This window comes from Lithobates pipiens, unplaced genomic scaffold, assembly GCF_037356315.1.
Source record: "Lithobates pipiens isolate NorthernLeopardFrog02 unplaced genomic scaffold, aLitPip1_a1.2 Scaffold_27, whole genome shotgun sequence".
In the NCBI taxonomy this organism is placed as follows: Eukaryota; Metazoa; Chordata; class Amphibia; order Anura; family Ranidae; genus Lithobates; species Lithobates pipiens.
The window spans coordinates 175,322,944-175,346,587 of NW_027507788.1; the positions used below are offsets into that span (position 1 = coordinate 175,322,944).

The 23,644-nt window shown below is 44.7% G+C and overlaps 1 protein-coding gene across 3 annotated transcripts in view; it reads left to right on the forward strand.

Moving 5' to 3' along the window:
• The first annotated feature begins 170 nt into the window (after nt 1–170).
• CCDC30 (coiled-coil domain containing 30) overlaps nt 171–23,644 on the forward strand; it is a 107,905-nt gene continuing 84,431 nt past the window's right edge. For 2 of the 3 annotated variants that reach the window (XM_077457921.1, XM_077457922.1), the window contains exon 1: nt 172–2,246. In XM_077457921.1, the coding sequence (XP_077314047.1) occupies nt 2,238–2,246 (9 nt within the window). In that variant the 5' untranslated portion in view covers nt 172–2,237. Of the gene's footprint in view, nt 2,247–23,644 lie in introns of all 3 variants that reach the window. The other variant, XM_077457920.1, reaches the window with a different exon arrangement.

A 23,644-nucleotide genomic window follows, 5' to 3' on the forward strand; every position in this document is an offset into this window, starting at 1 on the left:
TATTGTCTATTGAATACAAGGCCTGGGGTGGCTCGGCGTTCCTTGCACTCAGAGTATGATAGAAATGTTTGTTTTGATCGGAACTTCCTTTATTCGTTCCCTTGTATTCCGTTGTGTTTGTTCTGCCGGAGAGAATTGTAGGTTGCACGCGACCGGGGCTTCCACTGTTGCCATGACGACGCCCTCTGCTGCCATATATGGTAAGGAGGTGGAGGGGGAGTCCCGGGTGGATCGGAGGATTTGTCCTGATCTTCCAGGCACTGCAGACTCTCTGCTACCTGTTGATGTGCTGAGTGTACGAGTAGGGGATAGAGGAGGAGGAGGACTGACCCTGGAAGGGGAGATCAGGGAGTCTGGAGGAGGTCTGACAAATATGGAATAGTCCTGGAGGCTGGCAGCATGATGTTGGCATGACTTGGGTCCAGGGGATGAGGATCTGAGGGGTGAGAGGGTTTTAGGAGGCTTTCCTGGACCTCAGTGACCTGGCCCTGGGTTTGTTGTCCTCTGATCAGGCTTCTACTTCATCTGGAGCTGGGCATGACTGGTCATTTGCTGATTGTGGGACTCCAATGGGACCTGCGGAAGATGAAGACTCCTAGATAGAAACACTTACATGTGGTTTGGACTTGAACGGCATTGGTTTAGGTGGACTTGACCTGGACAGCAAGGTTTGAGGGTAACCTGGAAGGTTGGTTTCAGAGGTGCTTCTCCTGGTCAGTAGGTCCTGAAGCGTAAAGTGGACCTGCTCGTGAATTTGGCCTCCAATCCAAGAATTAGGTTTAGCATTTGCCTGTCTCTTTATGGTTGGGTTTTCATAACATATATAGTCGTCTTGAGACTTTGTCTTTTGGTTCATTTGGAGCTGGGCGCAGGTGGTCATTGTGTGACCTGGGCAATAAGCCGACGTGGCGTGGAGTTGAACATTGCTGGCTGGGAGTAACGGAGACCTGAATAGCAGTGTTTGGAGGTAACCTGAAAGGTAGGATTTAAAGGTGCTCTAAAAAGACTGATTATTCTGGCCAGTAGGTCTTGGGCGTGAAGTGGACCTGCTCCATTGACCTGACTCCTGATCGTAGAATTAAGATTATAATTTGCCTGTATCTTTATGATGGGATTTTGTAGTGATTGGTCTTGTATATAGGAACCATGAGTTTTGTCTTCTGGTTCATCTGGATCTGGGAAGGACTGGTCATTTTCTGATTGGCCAGAAGTGGAAGGACTCATATGAGACCCGTGGGAAAAGCCATGTAGACAGAAAAGCTGTTGTGAAGAAAAAAAAAAGCTTGAATGTGAGTTGGACAACATTGATTAAGGATGACGTGGGCCTGGACAGCAAAGACATAGGGGTTTTCAGACTTGTCTTCTGGTTCATCTGGAGCTGGATCTCTTTATGGTGGAGTTTTGAAGGTATTGGCCTTGGATAAGAAGGTCTTGTTTTCTGGTTCATCTGGAGCTGGGCACAGGTGGTCATTGCATGACCAGGACTGAGGACTCTTTTTTACAATAACCTGGGCAAAAAGTCTATGTGGCGTGCTGTTGGAACTTGGGCCTGTTTAGAATTATTTGGGGGCGTGACCTGGAAAGTAGGAATTGAAGGTGCCAGGAACTGCAGGCTTGAGTTATCTCAGTAAGTAGGCCTAAGGCATCAAGTAGACCTAGACCTAAAGAATAAAGTGTGGGACTGACTTTCTCCTTGGTGAATCCCATCCTGAAGCTGGCTACTGATTGTAGAATATTATTTGGAAGTTTCCTTTCCTTATTTTTTTATAGTGGAGTGAAGTATGACTAGCTTAGGGCATAGAGATTTGGTGGCGATTGAAACCTCAGAAATTTAACCTTGGGTCTCCAGACCCCATCAACTTTTCAGAGCAGAAAGTTGGCTTGTGGAGTTGGCATGATCTGTCCTGCTTTGGATGATCTAATTTATATTTCTCAGAGCTGATGTTTTACTTGTAACTGTTATTGAATGCTCTTTAAAGAGTTAGGTTCATGGAAACAATTGATTTAGGCCTCCAGAAGGACCTGGGATAGTTTCAATTCCCAGAATACAAATAAGAAATCCAGATGTTCTCATCCTCCAGCCCCATGGTGTATATACCTGCAGCCTCTTTTCGGATTCCCTCCCTTGGTTCTGGACACAAGACATGGATTGCGGTAAGCCCAGACCCGTCTCCCGATACATTCTCTGCAGCTGGTTCTTGCACTGAGGACATGAAAACAGGGAGCTAACAAATACAATGGATAAGGTAACGTTGACCACCTGTTCTGTGCACTTGTTAATAATTAATTATAACAATTAATTGAACTTCCTTTTGTATACATGCAGTTTTCTTGACAGCATTGTTATGTTAAAGCCTTTTGCTAATTTATTAAAGCGTAAGTCCGGTTTTGGACACCAGCGCATATCGCTGACCATGTCCCTTTTTTGGGTTTCCTTTTGTTTTCTGTTCTAGTGAGAGAAGAGGATGCTATGTCTTTTATACATTATAGTACCTGCCCCTTGCCACTGAAGAACAAAAATTCTCCACCTAAAAAATGTCAAGAAGCTTATTATTTTGGTTGGGCCAGCTGGTAATGTGTTGCGGAATTTATGATGTATGTTGTGATGCCTAAAACTTAATAGCAGAAATCTAAAAATGAAGCTTTAGCCTCTTTATAGGAGACTGTTTACCATGAATAGTTGACTTGGATTTTAAAATTTCACTTATTTTTCAAGAATGATGTCATTACTGAAAATATTGATTGCCTGGTTGGGTCTGGGTTCAATGCTTCTGTCCAGCTATCTCCTACTGTGGCTGCCTTCAGGAGATCCCTGAAAATTCATCTCTTCAGGGAAGCCTATCGCGCATTCAACTAATCTTTTATCCCTTCCATCAGCTAATTCCCCACAGTTACAACCTTTTGTAGAACTTGCTCCACCCTATTAGAATGTAAGCTCTTTTGAGCAGGGCCCTCTTAAACTTCTTGTGTTGTATTGTAACTGTAATGTCTCCCTTTTATATTGTAAAGTGCTGCGTAAACTGACTTTATGTAAATCCTGTATAATTCTAATAATGCTTCAGAGAGCTGTCTATGGGCATTCTTCTTATTTTGTAGAGATCTACTTTCACTTCCTGTTGAATCTCTGGGACAGGAAAAGCAAGGAAACCTCTCTACAACAGCAAAAAATAAATAAACTGACTGGGCTTTTAACCTATTGTATTTAAAATGGGAAAACTACTTATTCTATACTTTTATAGTTTAGTATTGTGCAGTTGTTGCCAAACTAAATCACTAGCCAACCTCTTGTATCCCTCATGGACACCACTGGTGAAATGTTTAGTGCCATCAAACTGCCTGACTATTATTAACATCTCATGGATTACCTGAAAGTGGAAAACCATTTACAAGTACTGTAACTGCTGACATTTAAGAGACACATACTTAAAGTGTTGCTAAACCCACAACAGTAAAATCAGTCTGTGTATGCAGTAAAGCATGCGTGTTATACTCACTGTTGCACCTAAGGGGTTAATCCTCTGCATTGTCTAAAAAAGTTTGATCCTCCCCTTCGTCCACTGTTCCCAATCTATCTCCTGCTAGTACAGTAATGGGAGATTTTAACTACCCAGAAATTGACTGGAGTAATGGCACTGCTGGGACAGTTAAAGAGGAAGTAAACCCTGATGGGTTTACTTCCTCTTTCATTCCCTGCAAAGTATAATGGACTACTATGCATCGCATAGTAGCCCATTATGTGTCACTTATCTGACACAGGAGCCAGCGATGTCACCGCTGTCCCCTGTAGTCCGGCGCATCCATCTTTTCAGGGGGGTCTCGCAGCTCCGCCGCTGTCATTCGGCGGAGCCGCGATGATGTCACTCCCGCGCATGCGCACGGGAGCCGACACGCGCGGCAGCTCCATTGTTGGAAATGCCGCGCTCAGTGCGCCTGCGCGCCGCTGTCTACGGCGCCGTAGACAGCGGTGCCTGTCTTCGGGCAAATATCTCCTAAACCGTATAGGTTTAGGAGATATTTCTTGGACCTACAGGTAAGCCTTAATCTAGGCTTACCTGTAGGTCAAAGTGGTTTGTAAGGGTTTACAACCACTTTAAAGGGCAAAAATTTATAAACCTATTACAGGACAATTTTATGGTCCAGTTTATTGAGGCTCCAACTAGGAATGATGCTCTGTTGGACCTGATAATCTCAAACCATGCAGAACTTATTACTAATGTTCAGATAAAGGAACACCTGGGTAGCAGTGACCATAACATGATTTCATTTGATGTTAGCTGTAAGCAAAAATCACATACGGGAAAGATAAAAACACCTAATTTCAAGAGAGCAAATTTTACAAGGATGAGGGCTGCTCTCCAGGACTTAGACTGGGAGGGAATACTGGCATTAATGGGTACAGAACAGAAATGGGAATTCTTCAAAAAGACTGTTTGTGATCTCACGGCAAAGTATATTCCCATGGGCAATAAGTTTAAAAGGCTAAAAATAAAACCGATGTGGCTCACGGCCAAAGTTAAAAAAGCTATAAACTATAAAAAAGAGCTTTTAAAAAATATAAAAATGAAGGAACGCTAGTGTCATTTAAATGTTACAAAGAATATAACAGAATATGTAAAAAGGAAATCAAGGATGCAAAAATTCAAAATGAAAGACAGATTGCAAAAGATAGTAGGACAAACCCCAAAAAATTCTTCAAATATGGACTCTCACGGATTCCAAGATAGACCCGGAAGGACGTTATGTCTTTCTCAAAGGACTGGTGGGAGGTGTACGGTTGACACTAGCGAATGTCTACGCCCCTAACGAAGGCCAGGACGCGTTTGTGCGGCGTCTTTTGACCAAGTTAACTGCCTTTCAGGAGGGCCAACTGATTCTGGGCGGAGATTGGAATGTTCCTCTGGCCCCCCACGTGGATACTTCGGCGGGCTCGTCCTCCTTACCTATTAGTGCCCGTAAGCTTATCGTCGCGTGTCTCCATGACTCACAACTAGTTGATATCTGGCGCTTACAGCACCCGGGTGACAGAGACTATACCTTCTACTCTCCTCCACACAAAATTTACACAAGAATTGATTACTTTCTTATACCCCATAGCCAATTACATGCGGTCCGGGACTCCTCTATAGGTCAAAAGACATGGTCGGATCATGCCCCCATTATGCTGACTTACAAGCTATCTGCCACTCCTTCCCGGCGGACACGTTTTTGGTGTCTCAATGACAGCTTGCTACAGCGACCTGAGATACTGGAAGAGGTGACTAGGGAGATGACTCTTTACTTTCAGGCGAACACAGCAGCTGACTCCTCCCCGGGGGCGGTGTGGGAAGCACACAAAACGGTTATTCGGGGTGTCCTGATTAAACACAGCTCGCGCATCAAAAAAGAGACTGGGAAACAATTGGACTCGCTTCTAGCCAAACTCCAGGTTTTGGAGTCGAAACACAAGGCCTCCCTGGATCCATCCGTGGAGGCTGAACTTTCCTCTCTTCGATACCAGGTCAATGACCTCCTTGGCTACAAAGCCAAGGCGGCGTTACAAAAATGCAGACTCGTGGCCTATGAATCGGGTAATAAGTGCGGGCGTATTCTGGCGCGGGCGGTCCGAGACATTAAGACACAGACATATGTCCCTCGAATTAGGTCGGAAGCGAACGTGGATGTCGGCCTCCCGCATCAGATAGCGGCTGCATTCAAAAACTTTTACAATACCCTCTACAATCTACCACCCCCTCCGGGAGGGCAAACTCTGATGGAGGCGTATGTGAGTTCTAGTCAGATCCCTACATTATCACCTGACAGTGTAGCTGAATTGGAGGCCCCGATAACTCCTGAGGAGTTGGAGTCGGCGCTTAACGCGGCTAAACCTGGGAGGGCGCCTGGACCGGATGGCTTCACCCTCCCGTATTATAGACGTTACTCCCCATCCTTAGCCCTCATATGGTGACCTTTTTTAATGACGTAGGGAACACGGCCACCTTCGTCCCTGATACCACTCGGGTCCATATCACGGTCATCCCCAAAGAAGGCAAAGACCCCTTGGCCTGTAGTAGCTACAGACCAATCTCATTGTTAAATACGGATCTTAAATTATTCACCAAGATATTAGCGACCCGATTGGCCAGACATATACAGTCCCTAATCCATCAGGATCAGGTGGGCTTCATCCCCACGAGGGAAGCCAGAGACAGCACAACCAAGGTATTGAATCTGATCCACGTTGTGAACCAGGGCCCCACTCCTTCCATTTTCCTAAATACAGACGCTGAAAAAGCCTTTGACAGGGTTAATTGGGAGTATATGTTCACTGTCCTCCACCACATAGGCTTAGGTGAGAAAATGCTTAGGTGGATAGCCCAATTATACGCTACCCCGACGGCACAAATTAAAGTGAATGGGATACTGTCGGCGCCCCTGCTGATTAAAAATGGAACCAGGCAGGGCTGCCCGTTGTCACCCCTTCTTTTTGCCCTTTCCTTAGAGCCCTTTCTATGTAGAGTTAGGAATAACCCCGATATCCAAGGCATAGTTGCGGGTGATGCTCACTTCAAGGTCTCTGCGTATGCGGATGACTTGCTGTTCTCCCTCTCCAATCCAGTGATATCCCTCCCGAATCTCCTCCGGGAATTCGAGGAATACGGGCAAGTCTCTAATCTAAAGATTAACTACACTAAATCGGAAGCCATGGGAGTGGCACTGTCGCAAGCGACCATGCAGGGGCTTCGGTCCAGCTTTAATTTCAAATGGACGCCCACGGCGTTGTCGTACCTGGGGACTTTTATCCCGGCAAATCTAAATCATGTCTTTAAACTCAATTTCCCTCCTCTGCTGGCCAGAACCAGGACTCTTCTGGAATCCTGGAATAAAGGCCTTCATTCATGGTTTGGCAGGTGTAACCTGCTTAAGATGTGCATCCTGCCCAAATTTTTATATCTGCTGCAAGCACTCCCTATTTCGGTACCCACGTCATATTTTCGACAGGTTCACGGTTTGTTTACTGGCTTTATTTGGGCATATAGGAAGCCGAGATTAGCCCGGAATTTGCTCTCCATGCCCAAACTCTTCGGCGGCCTTGCCGTTCCGGATGTAAAGAAATACTATCAGGCGGTACACCTCGGTAGAATTGTAGACTGGTGCCGACACCGGGATCTGAAGCTGTGGATCCAGTTGAAGCAGGCCCAGGTCCGGGTGCCGTTGTCAGGGGCTGCCTGGTGTTATAGACACCTCCCGGCCCACATGAAGAGGCACCCCCTGATAGGGACGACGCTACGGGTGGGGTCACAGATTTGCTCAAAGGGGTCGCTATCCACGCCTAACTCCCCGCTATTTCCTATTATGGGGAACCCACAATTCTCCCCTGGTATGGACCCTCATCTTCTGCAGGTCATGTCCAGTAGCAGGTGCACACAAACACGATGTTTCCGGACAGGTGGGGACTGGCCGTCTATAGAGGCGCTCTGTAATTCATCGGGACCCTATAAACTAGCCTTTTGGACTGCTGTCCAACTTAGACACTTTTTTCGAGCCCTCCCATCCCCCCTCTGTTTTGACAGACCGTTGACTGCCTTTGAGGAATGTTGCTCTAGTAACGGGGTGCTTCCAAGAACGCTGTCCACAATGTACAATCTCCTTATCACACCAGGGGATGATGCTCATTTGACCTTCCTGACAAAATGGGAGAGGGACTTGAACTGTACGTTTACTCCGAGCCAGACTCAAAACATTGTAACATTGGCCCTGAAATCTACCATCTGTACGACCATACAGGAAACAAACTATAAAATTCTGACGAGATGGTACTTAACTCCTCAGGCTTTGCATTCTTTCTACCCGACCACATCTGCGCTTTGTTGGAGATGCGGACTGGAACAGGGCACTTTGTTGCATGTGTTTTGGTCATGTTCGAAGTTGTCTTACTTTTGGTCCACTGTTAGGACCGTTATTCAAAAATTTACGGAGTATAATGTCCCCAATGACCCGGCCTTCTTCCTCCTGCACGTAAACACCATGTCCACTAAAAAGTACAAAAAATCCATTCTATGTCATCTGGTAAATGCCGCAAGAGCATGTATACCGCTCCACTGGAAAAGCCAGGCCCCTCCATCGGTGGCGTCCTGGGTTCGTAGGGTGGAGGAAATTAGTAGACTGGAGGACCTGGTGCTTACGGGGAGGCAACAGCAGGAAAGATTTAGGAAAACATGGGCACTCTGGCACCAATTTATCTTCTCGCCCGAAGGGGTATCTCTGAGGACCTTGTAATTTGACCGGCGATATATACGGCATATGGGGTAGGGCAGTCCTGAATCAACCAGAAATCCCCCCTCCTCCCCCCCCTCACCTCACCCCCCTCTCCTTCCCCCTCAGTCTCCCCTGTCAGTGTCCCTTCCCCTACCCTTAATAGTCTCTGCCCTTGGTACTGGGTTTTTACCGGGATATCGAGGTTCTGACGTGAGCCGGAGATAGGGGGAACTGAAGGGATCTAGGCTCCCGAATACGCTTCTGACATGGAGGTGTTATGGGTGGGCCATGCACAATGTTTTCTATGGTCCTATCTCTCCCGTGAACTCGGCAATATGTTTGATATATGTTTCCCTTTTCCTCCCTTCCCTTTTTGTATCCCACTTCTATGTTGTATTACATGTCCATGCCCATGTTGGGCATTGTTTGAAAATTAATAAAATTTATATTTGAAAAAAAAAAAAAAAAATTCTTCAAATATATTAATAGTAAAAAGGTTAAGTCTGAGCATGTAGGCCCTTTACAAAATAATCTAGAGTTGGTGACTGGGGACAAAGAGAAGGCTAACTTATTAAATACTTTCTTCAGCTCTGTGTATACAAAGGAGCATGGGGGAGCTCATGTCTATAATGGGGGTGGTAGTGACGCAGCCCCAAATCCACAATGGCTCAAAAGTGATATGGTCCAGAAATATTTGGACAGAATAAAGGTGGATAAAGCACCTGGACCTGATGGCATCCAACCACGGATCCTAAAAGAATTGAGCTCTGTAATTTCAAAGCCATTGTATCTAATTTTTAGGGACTCATTAATGACAGGAATAGTACCACTGGATTGGCGCACAGCCAATGTGGTGCCTATATTTAAAAAGGGAACAAAGTCTTTACCAAGTAACTATAGAACTGTTAGTTTAACTTCTATAGTTGGGAAGATACTGGAGGGAATAATAAAAGAACACATAGACGAGTTCTTGCAGGAAAAAAATATTTTAAGCAACAGACAGCATGGATTCATGAAAGACAGAAGTTGTCAGACAAACCTGATTTCTTTTTATGAGGTAGTAAGTAAAACCTTGGACAGAGGGGTGGCGGTGGACGTGATATACTTGGATTTTGCGAAAGTGTTCGATACAGTTCCCCACACACGGCTCATGTGTAAGGTAAAGTCTACAGGTTTGGAAATATCAATTTGTAAATGGATAGAAAACTGTCTAAAAGACAGAATTCAGAGAGTAGTAGTTAATGATTTTTACTCTGAATGGTCTAAGGTTATCAGTGGTGTACCCCAAGGTTCAGTGCTGGGACCCTTACTTTTTAATATCTTTATAAATGATATTCGGTCTGGGATCAAAAGTAACATTTCCGTGTTTGCAGATGACACCAAGCTATGCAGTGGAATAACGTCCTTACAGGATGTCTCCAATTTACAAGCCAACCTCAATGTTCTGTCTAATTGGGCGACTATGTGGCAGATGAGGTTTAATGTTGATAAATGTAAAGTTATGCACTTGGGGGCTAAGAATATGCATGCATCATACATGCTAGGGGGGTACAACTGGGGGAATCCATAATGGAGAAGGATCTGGGGGTTTTGGTAGATCATAAGCTCAATAATAGCATGCAATGCCAAGCTGCGGTTTCCAAAGCGAGCAAAGTCCTTTCTTGTATTAAGAGAGGTATGTACTCCAGAGAGAGAGATATCATTTTGCCCCTGTTCAAATCATTAGTAAGACCTCACCTGGAATATGCCGTTCAGTTTTTGGCACCAGTTCTCAAAAAGGATATCAGGAACTGGAGAAAGTGCAGAGAAGGGCAACCAAACTGATAAGAGGCATGGAGGAACTCAGCTATGAGGAAAGATTAGAGGAACTGAATTTATTCTCTCTTGATAGGAGGAGATTAAGGGGGGATATGATCAACATGTACAAATATATAAGGGGTCCATATAGTGAACTTGGTGTTGAGTTATTCACTTTACAGTCAACAAAGAGGACAAGGGGGCACTCTTTACGTCTAGAGGAAAAGAGATTTCATCTCCAAATACGGAAAGGTTTCTTCACAGTAAGAGCTGTGAAAATGTGGAATAGACTCCCTGCAGAGGTGGTTCTGGCCAGTTCAGTGGATTGCTTTAAGAAGGGCCTGGATTATTTCCTAAGTGTACATAATATAACTGGGTACTAACATTTATAGGTAAAGTTGATCCGGGGAAAATCCGATTACCTCTCGGGGATCAGGAAGGAATTTTTTCCCCTGCTTTAGCAAATTGGATCATGCTCTGCTGGGGTTTTTTGCCTTCCTCTGGATCAACTGAGGGTATAGAATTGGGTATATGGGATTGTATGATATTATTATTATTATTATTATTATATTATATATATATATATATTTTTTTTTTTTGTGGTTGAACTTGATGGACATGTGTCTTTTTTCAACCTGACTAACTATGTAACTATGTAAGTACAGAGCCTTGGGGCAGGGGTCAAGTCCTGGGAAAAAGTGTGGGAACTCACCCAAAATCCATGGTATAGGAGCCATTGTTCTAGATAGGTTACTTGCCCAGGTGTAATGGTCACAGGTGTACATATCCGTTACCTTAGTATACCCACTGTTCTAGAAAGGTTACCTGCCCAGGTGTACACAGAAAGTACCTATAACCACTATTCTAGAAAAGTCTTCTCCCCAGGAGTACTGACCACAGTTGTACATACCAGGCATCTACAGCCACTGTTCTAGATAAGCTACATGTCCAGGTTTCCTGATAATAGGTATACATACCAGACACCTACACCCACTATCCTGCCCAGGTGTATGGTCACAGTTGTACACACTATGCGCCCATTTTTATTTTTCTAGATAGCTTACCTGCCCAGGTGTACATACCAGACACCTACCGTTCTAGATAGGTCACCCTCCCTAGGGGTTCTGATCACAGGTGCACATTCCAGCCACCTCAGCGTTCTGGAGGTGTCAACTGTCCAGCTGTACATACCAATCATCTCAGTATACCCCCTGTTCTGGAGGTGTCACCTGTCCAGGTGTACTGGTCACAGGTGTACCATTGCCATGCAGAGCTCCATCTGCTACTGTACCCCAAACATGCTCCAGTATCCACCCCCCCTGTATTACCCCTCAGCAGGTACACAGTGTGTGTCGATGTGATGACACGCCCCTCCTCCTCCTCTGTTACTTGCTGGGAGGGCATTGGCCCCACACACAAGTAGTTAACCGCACTTGCCCACTGCTCGGCCAATCACTGGCGAATAGGCTGCACAAGCACCCCCTCTGATCACCGCAAAGTACAGGAACGCCGTTCCTATGCGCTCCTGCAGGACACGAGCCCTGCCTTGGGGGCACTCTGCACATTGTCAGTTTGGTGTGTATTTCTAGAGGTGTTTTTTTTTTTTTTTTCTTGGTGCATGTAGTCAGCACAGGGCCAATCAGCACTGTCCAGACAGGGGGTCAGGTGTCCTGCAGCCTCATAGGACAGTCATAGTAGAATGACGGACCGTTTTGTCGGATATTCCGACTGTGTGTGGTCTCCGACGGACCAACTTTTTTAACTTGCCAGTAAAATTTTCCGACAAAATGCTCCGATCGGACATACTCCAATCATGTGTAGCCTACTCCGACGGACAAAGTGCCACGCATGCTCAGATCAAATTCCTAGACCAAAGCTATTGGCTACTAGCCTGTATGTAGTCCCGTCGTAACGAAATAACGTCATCACATTATGTACAATCGGATTTTCCGACAACTTTGTCTGACCGTGTGTATGCAACATCACTTCCGGACCTCTTCCGGAATTAATCCGTCGGAATTACTCCGACAGATTTGGTTGCCGGAATCTCCGACCGTGTGTACGGGGGCTAAAACGGCAGTAAAACTAGCGGCACTTTCCCCCTAACACCCCACCCGAGTGGGAAGGTAGCCTAAGTGTGACCAGGTGTGGGTGTACCAAGATGACTGTGGCCGAATGTCACTTTCATTACGAAATCTGATGGGTCGCTTAATCAGATGGAACACCGGGCCAACGCCACGATAACTGCAAATAGTGTCAATAGGCCCTTAACCACTTGCCGACCGCCGCACGACGATGTACGTCGACAGAATGGCACGGGCAGGCATATGGGCGTACCTGTACGTCCCTGGCTTCCCGCGGGTGGGGGGCCCGATCGGGCCCCCCCCCCCCGGTGCCTGCGGCGGTCGGTATTCGTTCGGGAGCGATCCGGGATGAGGGGGCGGCCATTCATTCATGGCCACCCCCTCGCGATCGCTCCCGACGAATGGAAATCCTTCGTGACATCACTTCCTCTCCTGTAATGTAAACACAGGAGAGGAAGTGATGTAATCTCTCCTCCGTGTCGGTATTTTTCGTTCCGACACCGAGGAGAGAGGATCGGTGAGTTGCACCAACACGACACTTCACAGTAGAACATGCCAGGCACACTCACACCCCCCCTTTACCCCCCCAATTACCCCTGCCCCCCCAGTCACAGTGACACCAATGCATTTTTTTATTTTTATTTTTTGCATTGGTGTCATTTGTGACTGTAATAACTGTTAGGGCAGTTAGGGTTAGCCCCCTTTAGTTCTAATGTACCCCCCTAACCCCCCCAATAAAGGTTTAACCCCGTGATCACCCCCCGTCGCCAGTGTCACTAAGGCTGGGTTCACATTGCAGCGGTTTATGAGAACGGATGTGATTCGCACCGCACTGCAGTGCAAATCACATCCGATCTCTGCGATTCGAGTTCAGCCATTCGCCGCACCCGCCGCAAATTCGCACAGGACCCTTTTTTTGGTCCACAGCAGAATCGGATCGCATGGGTGTTCACACCATGCGATCCGAGTTTGCAGATCGCACTGCGATATGCGAACTGATCTGGGGGTGTCATTAACATTTCACTGACACTCCCAGCAGTTCGCATAGGGCAGTGTGAACTGCCGCCGGGAGGCATGCGATGCGGGAACCCGCCGCGGATTCGTGGCGTTCCTGCATCGCTCCAGTGTGAACCCAGCCTAATAAGCGATCGTTTTTCTTGTATTTTATCAATAAAGTTAATGTTAATCCCTCTCTTCCTCTTCAACTGTCTTGCTAGGTGACTACTTATTTTATTTCCCAGGTAGTATCTCTCTCTAGTTCTCCTGTCCAATGTCCTCTTTGATTCCTGTTCCATCATATCTTTAAGTTCATCTCTCTTAATCACCAATAAGTGGAGTTGTTCCTGCTGTTGCCTCCTTAATTTTTTATGGGCCTGTTCTAATTTATATACCTCTTCTCTTAAGTTTTCTATTTTCTCAAGTCTTTCCTTTTTTTTTCTTGTGCCCATGGAGATGAGGATGCCCCTAATATATACTTTATGTGCCTCCCAAAGAGAGGCACCAGAAATTTCAGCTGTGTCATTGACGGAGAAATAAAATTCGATTTCCTTTAATACTGTCTCCGCAATTTTCTCGTCCTGCAGAAGGTTCTCGTTCAATCGCCACGTGAACGGTTGCCTCTGCGTCCCGGGCATCCTCATCTTCACTGACACCGGGGCGTGGTCTGATAGTGTAATTATTCCTATCTTGGTTTCCGTCACTAGGTCCAGTAACCTGTGATCCACCAGTATGTGATCCAACCTGGAGTACGTCCCATGCACGGGGGAGAAAAAGGTATAATCTTCTATTTTATCATGCTGCAACCTCCAAACATCCATCATCTGGTGTTGTTTCAACCATAGTTTAATCATTTTCAATGATTTCGTATTTAGCCCCCTAGCCTGGGACGTACTATCCCTAGATGGATCCATACAAAAGTTGAAATCTCCTGCAAGGACAACATCCCCTTCCTTAAAATCTTCTAACTTCCCCAGAACTAATTTCAAATAACTTATAGGGTTTTTGTTGGGGCAATATACATTTGCTAGGGTGAGAATCTTATCCCCTAATTTTCCCTTTACAAACAGGTATCGACCTTCAGGGTCTGTCATCCTCTCAAACAATGTGAACTTTATACATTTCTCAAACCCTATTGCGACTCCCTTAGCTCTCTTTATAGGCGAGTCCCCATATAACCAATTTGGATAGCTATCTGAATATAATTTAATATTTGTGTCCTGAGACAAATGGGTCTCCTGCAGAAACACCACCCCCGCTCTATACTGCTGTAATTCCTTCAACATTTTATGCCTCTTGACCAGAGAATTCAGACCCTTAACATTATATGACAGGAAGTTTACTTCTATCATCTACGGTTTTCCATTAAGATGTAATGCTTTCGTCTTCTTTTCTGCCTCATCTCAATACATATTACCTTAGTTGGTGCTGCAAGGAACCTCCTCCCCCTCCCCTCCCTCCCCCCCCCCTTCCCCCCCTCCCCCCCTGGCCAAATCCTGACCTCTACTCTGCAGCTGAGGACCCCCTCTATTCTGCAGATTTTTACCCGCTCGGGTGAGACTCCGATCGCGACCACCCGTGTCAGGGTCCCCCCCTCTCCCACCCCCCCTGGGAGAGGGGGGATCCCTCCTCAGACACGGTATGATGTCCCGGGGCCCCGCCTGATCCATCTGCCACCCTCTTTCCACCATCCGCCCTCCCCACTCTCCCCCCTCCCCCTCCTCCAGAAAAAAAAAAAAATAAAAATTAGAGAGAAGGAGATCAGCAACCTTATACACCTTCCCCAAATCCAACTCCCAATACCAATGTCCTTTATATAAGTCCATTAGGCATCTTTAGAGATCTTTGGTACTGGGATCCCCAGATTATTACAGAAGACCTCCAACTCATCTAGAAATTTTAATCTAAATGTTCTTCCATCCCTCTGGACCAATAGGGCCGCTGGAAACCCCCAACTATATCGGATATTCGCCAATTTCATTTGTTCTAGTAACGGTTTTAGACGTCTCCTCCGAGCCAATGTTCCTGCCGATAAGTCCGAAAAAACCTGTAAAGATACTCCCTCGTATTGTAATGGGGGCAGCCCTCTGAGCCTGCTCCATATCTTGGCTTTATCTTCAAGGAGGCAAAACTTTATAATTACGTCTCTCGGGACCTCTTCCCTCAGACCTGGGGGTTTCCTCACCCTATAAACCCGCTCAATCTTTAAATCCTCTCCTATCCCTCTTCCTAATATAGGGTTAAATATTTTTCCCATCTTAACCCCCAAATCTTCTCCTTGTTGTTCCGGCAATGCTCTAATCCTTAGGTTTTGACGTCTGTTTTGGTTTTCCTGTTCTTCCAGCTTATATAGAATGTCCCGCTGGTCCGTTTGCAATTTCCCAACTTGCGTTTTCAGTTCTAATATTTCATGGGCCTGTTTACCCGTTAGTTCCTCTGCTTCTTCCACTCTCCTCAATAAATGGCCCATATCCGTCCTGACGTTTGAAATTTCTATTTTAATGGTATTCTCTAGTTTGGCGAACATTTCCAGCATTTCACCTTTTGTGGGGATTTGAGCGATATCCCTCTGCCCCCTCATTTTGCCTTCCAGATCTGAGTCCAGCTCCTCCCCTGAGTTATCTCCCGGGGCCCCTGCTGACTTAGTTACTTCTCTCTTCTTCTCCCTTACCCCCTGCTGCTTTTTTTCTAATCCGGGGCTTTTTACACTAATTTCCTTCATATACTTCTGAATCGTGCTTGTATTAAGACTCTCCTTTGATTCGTTCGCCTTTTGATTTCTTCCCCTCATATTCCCACCTTTTGTCCTTTGCCTCCCCAGGATTGAAAAAAAAGATTTCTTTATTCAGTGTTTCTTTGGTTGTGCCACCTGCGCTGCAGTGAGAGCCCGGCTCCCAGATCCGCGCCCACTTTCTCTATGTTTTTAAGTGAGAGCTATTACTGCAATCTCTTCTAAAAAAAGGTCTACAGGACTCCAAAAAGCGGGCCACACATTATCACACATGACATTCCGGTGAGCAATCGTTATACTTCATATGCAAGTCATATACATCGTTTTTGTGGATATATGTCATTTTATCAATCATTTATGTTTAAGCTCCACTTATTCCTTTTACATCCTGGTCTGCCCTCTCAAGAATATGCGGGATATGTGGGATCAGTTTCCTGAGCCTCCACTGTTTTGCTCTGTTTCCGTTCCTCCTGCTTATACTGAGTCTTTTCATCTAGGGCCACCCAGAGCATCAACAGGAAATGTTCAAATACATTTCATATGAAATTTAACAAGTATTCCGCATATTCAGCATGTGTTCGGCATAACAAGTTCAATAACAAAAATACCTGGGGAGGAGGTGGTTGCTTGTAAGTATATAGTGTCCACAGACCTCAGTCCATCTCGTTCCTCTGTTCATACAGCCTCCAGGGGATCATCAAGGGGGTATCAGTCAGTCTGCTTCCGCTGTGTTTGCCAGCACACCAGGGATCTCTTCAGACGCTGTTGTATTGTCCCTCCACCTGGTCCTAGGTCCTGGCAGTTCACTAGCCCACTGTAGGTCTCATACAAGGGCAGCAGAGACCGTACGCGGAGGGGGGGGGGGGTCGACCGACTCTAGACCGATCGATCGAAGCCACAGCGCTTTTACCCGTTTAACACCCAGAGGGTGTACACGGTACACGGTCGGTCTGTTTAGTGGTGAGATAGGACGTTCCGGGCGGCTTCATCCATGGAGCTCAGCGTCCTTTCCCCTCACGCTGCTCCAGCTGATCATCGGGACCGCCCCCATCTGCTCACACGGGCGCCGTCATCGGGTCCCTCCCCAGCGATCGTTTTTCTGATCGCTGTATTAGTGTCACAGGTGACGCTAGTTAGGCAGGTAGGTATTTAGGTTCGCCGCAGCTTTTTATAGCGCCAGGGACCCCCATATACTACCGCATAAAGCCCCCTGATTGCCCCCTAGTTAACCCTTTCACCAGTGATCACCATATAACTGTTACAGGTGACGCTGGTTGGTTAGTTATTTTTTTATAGTTTCAGGGCACCCGCCATTTATTACCTAGTCTCACTAGTGTACCCCTAAATTTAGGGGTGTCTACTTTCCAAAATGGGGTCATTTGGGGGGGTTTGTGCCATCTTGGCATTTTATGGCCTTCAAAACTGTAACGCCCTTAGAAAGCCTGAAGGCGGTGCTTGGTTTTCGGGGCCCCGTACGCGGCTAGGCTCCCAAAAAGTCCCACATATGTGGTATCCCCGTACTCAGGAGAAGCAGCAGAATTTATTTTGGGGTGTCATTTCACATATGCCCATGGCATGCGTGAGCAATATATCATTTAGTGACAACTTTGTGAAAAAAAAAAAAAAAAAGTTTGTAATTTTCCCGCAACTTGTGGCAAAATATAAAATATTCCATGGACTCAACATGCCTCTCAGCAAATAGCTTGGGGTGTCTACTTTCTAAAATGGGGTCATTTGTGGGGGTTTTGTGCCATCTTGGCATTTTATGGCCTTCAAAACTGTAATAGGTAGTGAGGAGTGAAGTCAAATATTTACGCCCTTAGAAAACCTGAAGGCGGTTCTTGGCTTTCGGGGCCCCGTACGTGGCTAGGCTCCCAAAAAATCCCACACACGTGGTATTCCCGTACTCAGGAGAAGCAGCAGAATTTATTTTGGGGTGTCATTTCACATATGCCCATGGCATGCGTGAGCAATATATCATTTAGTGACAACTTTGTGAAAAAAAAATTAAAAAAAATTAAAGTTTGTAATTTTCCTGCAACTTGTGGCAAAATATAAAATATTCCATGGACTCAACATGCCTCTCAGCAAATAGCTTGGGGTGTCTACTTTCTAAAATGGGGTAATTTGTGGGGATTTTGTGCCATCTTGGCATTTTATGGCCTTCAAAACTGTAATAGGTAGTGAGAAGTGAAATCAAAAATTTACGCCCTTAGAAAGCCTGAAGGCGGTGCTTGGTTTTCGGGGCCCCGTACGCGGCTAGGCTCCCAAAAAGTCCCACATATGTGGTATCCCCGTACTCAGGAGAAGCAGCAGAATTTATTTTGGGGTGTCATTTCACATATGCCCATAGCATGTGTGAGCAATATATCATTTAGTGACAACTTTGTGTAAAAAAAAAATATTTTTTTTTGTCATTAATCAATCGCTTGAGGCAAAAAAATAAAGTATTCAATGGGCTCAATATGCCACTTATCAATTTCCTTAGGGGGTCTACTTTCCAAAATGGGGTCATTTGGGGGGGTTTTGTACTGCCCTGCCATTTTAGCACCTCAAGAAATGAGATAGGCAGTCGTAAACTAAAAGCTGCGTAAATTCCAGAAAACGTACCTTAGTTTGTAGATGTGACAACTTTTGCGCAAACCAATAAATATACAGTTATTGACTTTTTTTTTACCAAAGACATGTGGCTGAATACATTTTGGCCTAAATGTATGACTAAAATTGAGTTTATTGGATTTTTCTAATAACAAAAAGTAGAAAATATCATTTTTTTTCAAAATTTGCGGTCTTTTTACGTTTATATCGCAAAAAATAAAAATCGCAGAGTCAGTCAAATACCTTTAAAAGAAAGCTCTATTTGTGGGAAGAAAAGGACGCAAATTTCGTTTGGGTACAACATTGCATGACCGCGCAATTACCAGTTAAAGCAGCGCAGTGCCAAAGTGTAAAAAGACCTCTGGTCATTTACCAGCAAAATGGTCCAGTCTGAAAGTGGTTAAGCAGGGCCGTCTTTAATATTGATTGGACCCTGGGCAAACATTTTCTTGGGCCCCCCCCCCATGCAATTTCACTCTCCAGTTGCTCTGAGACATACAATAAATAGCAGCTAGACATAAAATCAGTTTACTGTATCAGATCAGGCAGAAAAAGCAATTGGTTGCCAGCGGTTACAACATATCATTACTGCATACTGACTGGTTTCTAGAGGTTGCAGCACACATTATGGCTCACTGATTAGTGGTTACAGCAAATTATTTCTGCTTGGTAATTGGTTGCTAGAGATTACTGTACAGTAGTACTGCTCACTGATTGGTTGCTAGAGGTTACAGCACATCATCTGCTCACTGCAGGGGGGCATGATCTACATATCAATACTGTCGGCCGCAGCTATTTACTTATGAATGCCGTCGCTATTTACATATGAATGCCGGTTATTTACATGTAAACACAGGTCTGCAGGTGAGCCATCTGTACACAACATTAAGGCAGAGCTGGGCAACATTAGTACCAGCACACTTAGATATTGGGACACAGCACAGGACTAAAATTTCAAAGGACAAGGGAATTTAAACTAGGATAGTTGGCAAGTATGAGGCAGCTGCTTTGGGCCCCAAAACAATGACAGGACCCAGGGCAGCTGCCCCTTTTGCCCTGCCTTAAAGACAGCCCTGCCCTTAAAGAGGAAGTAAACCCTGCAGTCTGGAGCGTCCATCTTCTTCCGGGTATCGCTGCTCCTGCCACTCACAGCGCCGGAGCAGCGATGACGTCACTCCTGCGCATGTGCACGGGAGCCGCCACTAACGGCATATCGCTGTTAGCAGCAGCATGCTGCTAATGGCGATAGCGCGCCTGCGCGCTGCTGTCTATGGCGCATGCGCCGTAGACAGCGGTGCCTGTATTTTAGTAAATACCTCCTAAACCGCGTAGGTTTAGGAAATATTTCTTGGACCTACAGGTAAGCCTTAATCTAGGCTTACCTGTAGGTCAAAGTGGTTTGTAAGGGTTTACAACCACTTTAAGGGGATATTCTTCCTCTTCTACACCTAGGGGCATTTTCCCACTGACCCCTAATAAATTGGTTTTAGCAGAGACTTAAAAGTGATTAAGGGTTCATTGGGGGTAAAAAGGTTGAGAAAGACTGGTCTACAAAATCGCTCTGATTTCTTTTAAGCATTTCAGCTGTGTTCCCCAAGGTCTCTTTAAGATTGCTAATTTGTTATTTAAAGAAGACGCATATCTATGGAACTTTCTACTGTGTTTACAATCTACATTTCCTGGCTTGTGATGGAAACTGATTGCAAAGTCATTCAGCTGCTAATTTACACTTCTATAGGTGTGTATTGTAGACCTGGCACAGCAAGGTTCTGCCTATTGGTTAGCCGTTTGCAAGTGATGGATCATATGGGCTTTAAATATATGCTTGTGCAAGTTTAAAAAAACTGAAAGGCACTAGTGGATATACAGTATATCAGGAAAAGTTCCTTAAAGGTGACCTTCACCCTAAATATTAACTTGCTTTCCCCTGCCTTCTCCCCCCTTTTTGCATTTGAATATATTATTATTATTTTTTTTTTTTTTTTTTTTGTATTTAACCTCGTAGGGTATTTGTGCTGCAATAGAGACTAGAAATGCATAATGTATGATGACTTGGCCTTAAACTGATGTCATTCCCTAAACTTACTGCTCACTGAAAGATATGATGTCATCACACACCCAGCCAGACATCACCTCACCCTTCCATTGAATCACAGCAGGAAATAGTTTTATAACTTTTGAATAAGAAATAAATAAAAGAAGCCTTGTTGCTGAATCTAGTAGAGCTGCACGATTCTGGCCAAAATGAGAATCATGATTTTTTTAAATAGAATAAAAAGATCACGATTCTCGCGACGTAAAATCGTTCACTTATCTTTACTGGTTAGTGTTTTTGTTTTGTTTATTTTTTATTTTTTGTTTTTTATTCATTAACCACTTCAATACCGGGCACTTATACATCTTCCTGCCCAGACCAATTTTGAGCTTTCAGCGCTGTCACACTTTGAATGACAATTGCGCGGCCATGCTACATTGTACCCAAACTAAATTTTTATCATTTTGTTCCCACAAATAGAGCTTTCTTTTGGTGGTATTTGATCGCCTCCTGGGATTTTTATTTTCTGCTAAACAAATAAAAAAAGACCGAAAATCTTGAAAAAAAAAAACATGTTTTTTTTTTTGTTTCAGTTACAAAACTTTGTAAATAAGTAAGTTTTCTCCTTCACTGATGGGCACTGACGAGGCTGCAGTGACAGACACTGATAAGGCGGCACTGATGGGCACCAATGAAGTGGCACTGATAGGTGGCACTGATATGCGACACAGACACTGATAGGTGGCACTGATAGGTGGCATGGATTGTCATGGATAGGTGGCACGTATTGGCATGGATGGGCGGCAAGGATAGGTGGCACGGATGGGCATGGATAGGCGGCATGGATGGGTATGGATAGGCGGCACGGATGGGCATAGATAGGCAGCTAGGATGGGCACTGATAGGCAGCATGGATGGGCACTGATAGGCAGCATTGTAATTTAAAGTTTTGTAGTAATGGATGCCAATCAGTGATGCCCATTGTGGGCACTGATTGGCATCCATTATGGGCACTGATTGGTATTCATTATGGGCACTGTCTGGCATCCCTGGTGGTCTAGGGGGCATACCTGGTGCTGGGCATCTCCTGGTGGTCTGGTGGTGTCCCTGGTGGTCCAGTGTGGGCATCCTCGGGGGGGGGGGGGGGGGCTGTGCTGATAATCGATCAGCACAGACCCCCCCTGTCAGAGGAACAGCCGATCGGCTCTCCTCTACTCACGTCTGACAGACGCGAGTGAGGAAAAGCCGATCAACGACTCTTCCTATTTACACTGTGATCAGCCGTGATTGGACACGGCTGATCACGTGGTAAAGAATCTCCATTGGAGACTCTTTACCGAGATCGTAGTTTGCGGGCTGTCAGACAGACACCCCGCAACAACGATCACCGCAATGCACGCCCCCGGGGACGCGCAGAGGCTTTATATCCTGATCACATCATATGACGTCCGATCAGGATATTACAACCACTTTGCCACCGTAATTTTGCTATATGGCGGGCGGCAAGTGGTTAAAGTAATAAAAAAAAAAAAAATGCATTTGAAAAACCACTGTGCAAATACAGTGTGACGTAAAATATATTGCAACAAGCACCATTTTATTTGATAGGGTGTCTACTAAAAATTATATATATATATATATATATATATATATATATATATATATAGATAATGTTTGGGGGTTCTAAGTAATTTTCTAGCAAAAAACCTGAACTTGCAACCAACAAATGTCAGGAAAAGGTTTAGTGTTTAAGTGGTTAAACTTTTTTCACTTACACAAAGTCTATTCCATTGACAAATTGTTACAATGTTTACACTTAAGTTCAACTGATAAAGAATGTTGTGATTCTTGGCAGACTGACTGTTTTTTCTCTTCCTTTCTTTTGGTGGCTGTGGCTTCAGAAGAGCAGAGAGAATTCTTTGCATAGAAAGAATTGTGAAATACTTTTGTCAAGATCGCAATAACGATTCTTGACGATTAATTGTGCAGCTCTAGAATCTAGCTTTGGGGTAGGCATGCGTTCCTGTTCTCGTTCCCATAATATTCTCATATACCTCCAGATGTCCAATTCATCTTAAGAACTAAAAGATAATACGCTAAAATACAGTTTATTTTTTTGACTCCCTGTATCTAAGCACCTCTTTAGTGTTTGTGTTTACCGTGTGTTGGTGGGCCAACAACTCAAGCTGAGTGGAGTCTCTTCTTCTATCAGAAAAATTAGAAGATGCACCAGTAGTTTTGCTGTATAAGTTATTGATTGCATCAGCAGAGTACTGGATGTGTTCAGCTCTTATTATATTCTAACCAGTGAATCCTCGTTGCGTATATATATATATATATATATATATATATATATATATATATATATATATATAATATATATTTGTGATAAAAAATTTATTCGATATCGAAATGGCAGAAAAGCAGTAAAATAGTCCATGATGAGTCTAATTAGTGGACGTAAGGAAATCTGCCAGCGAGTGGACCTTTCACCACAATGCTCCACACACCCCTCTGAGGTTTAAACTCCCCAAAATGATGATATAATCAGGCCTCAAAACATCCAAGATATCCTGCCACCATACACGGATTTAATCACACAGGAAAGTCTCAAAGGATCAGGCAATCCAGGCACATAAGGAGAAATCAACTCCACATAGAGCAATTCCGTTTTTTTAATTTTTATTGTGTGTCTCTGGTTAAAATGTAATATTATTATGTAAACATCTTCAAAATAATGCAAGTGCTGGTTCCAAAGTTGATCGGATAGCTTGATGTCAATATACCAATCTATCTATAATGCCCTATACACACGGTCTGACTTTTCGACGCCAAAATCTGTTGGATTTTTATCAGACTGATTTTGTCCCAAACTTATCTTGCATAGACATGGTCGCACAAAGTTGTCGGAAAATCCGATCATTCTGGACACGGTGGCGTAAAACACGCAAGATGGGAATTAGAGGTCGACCGATATATCGGCCGATATTTGCAGTTTTTTAAATAATCGGCATCAGCCGATTGAGCTGATAAAAAGCCGATTTAGAACTACAGCAGGACTTTGAAATGACTTCTGTAATAGAAGTCAGTGTAAGTTGCCTGAGTCGTCATAGAAACGTCTTTCCTCCTCTCTGGGCAGGCTGCCAAGAAAAGAACAGAAAGATACAA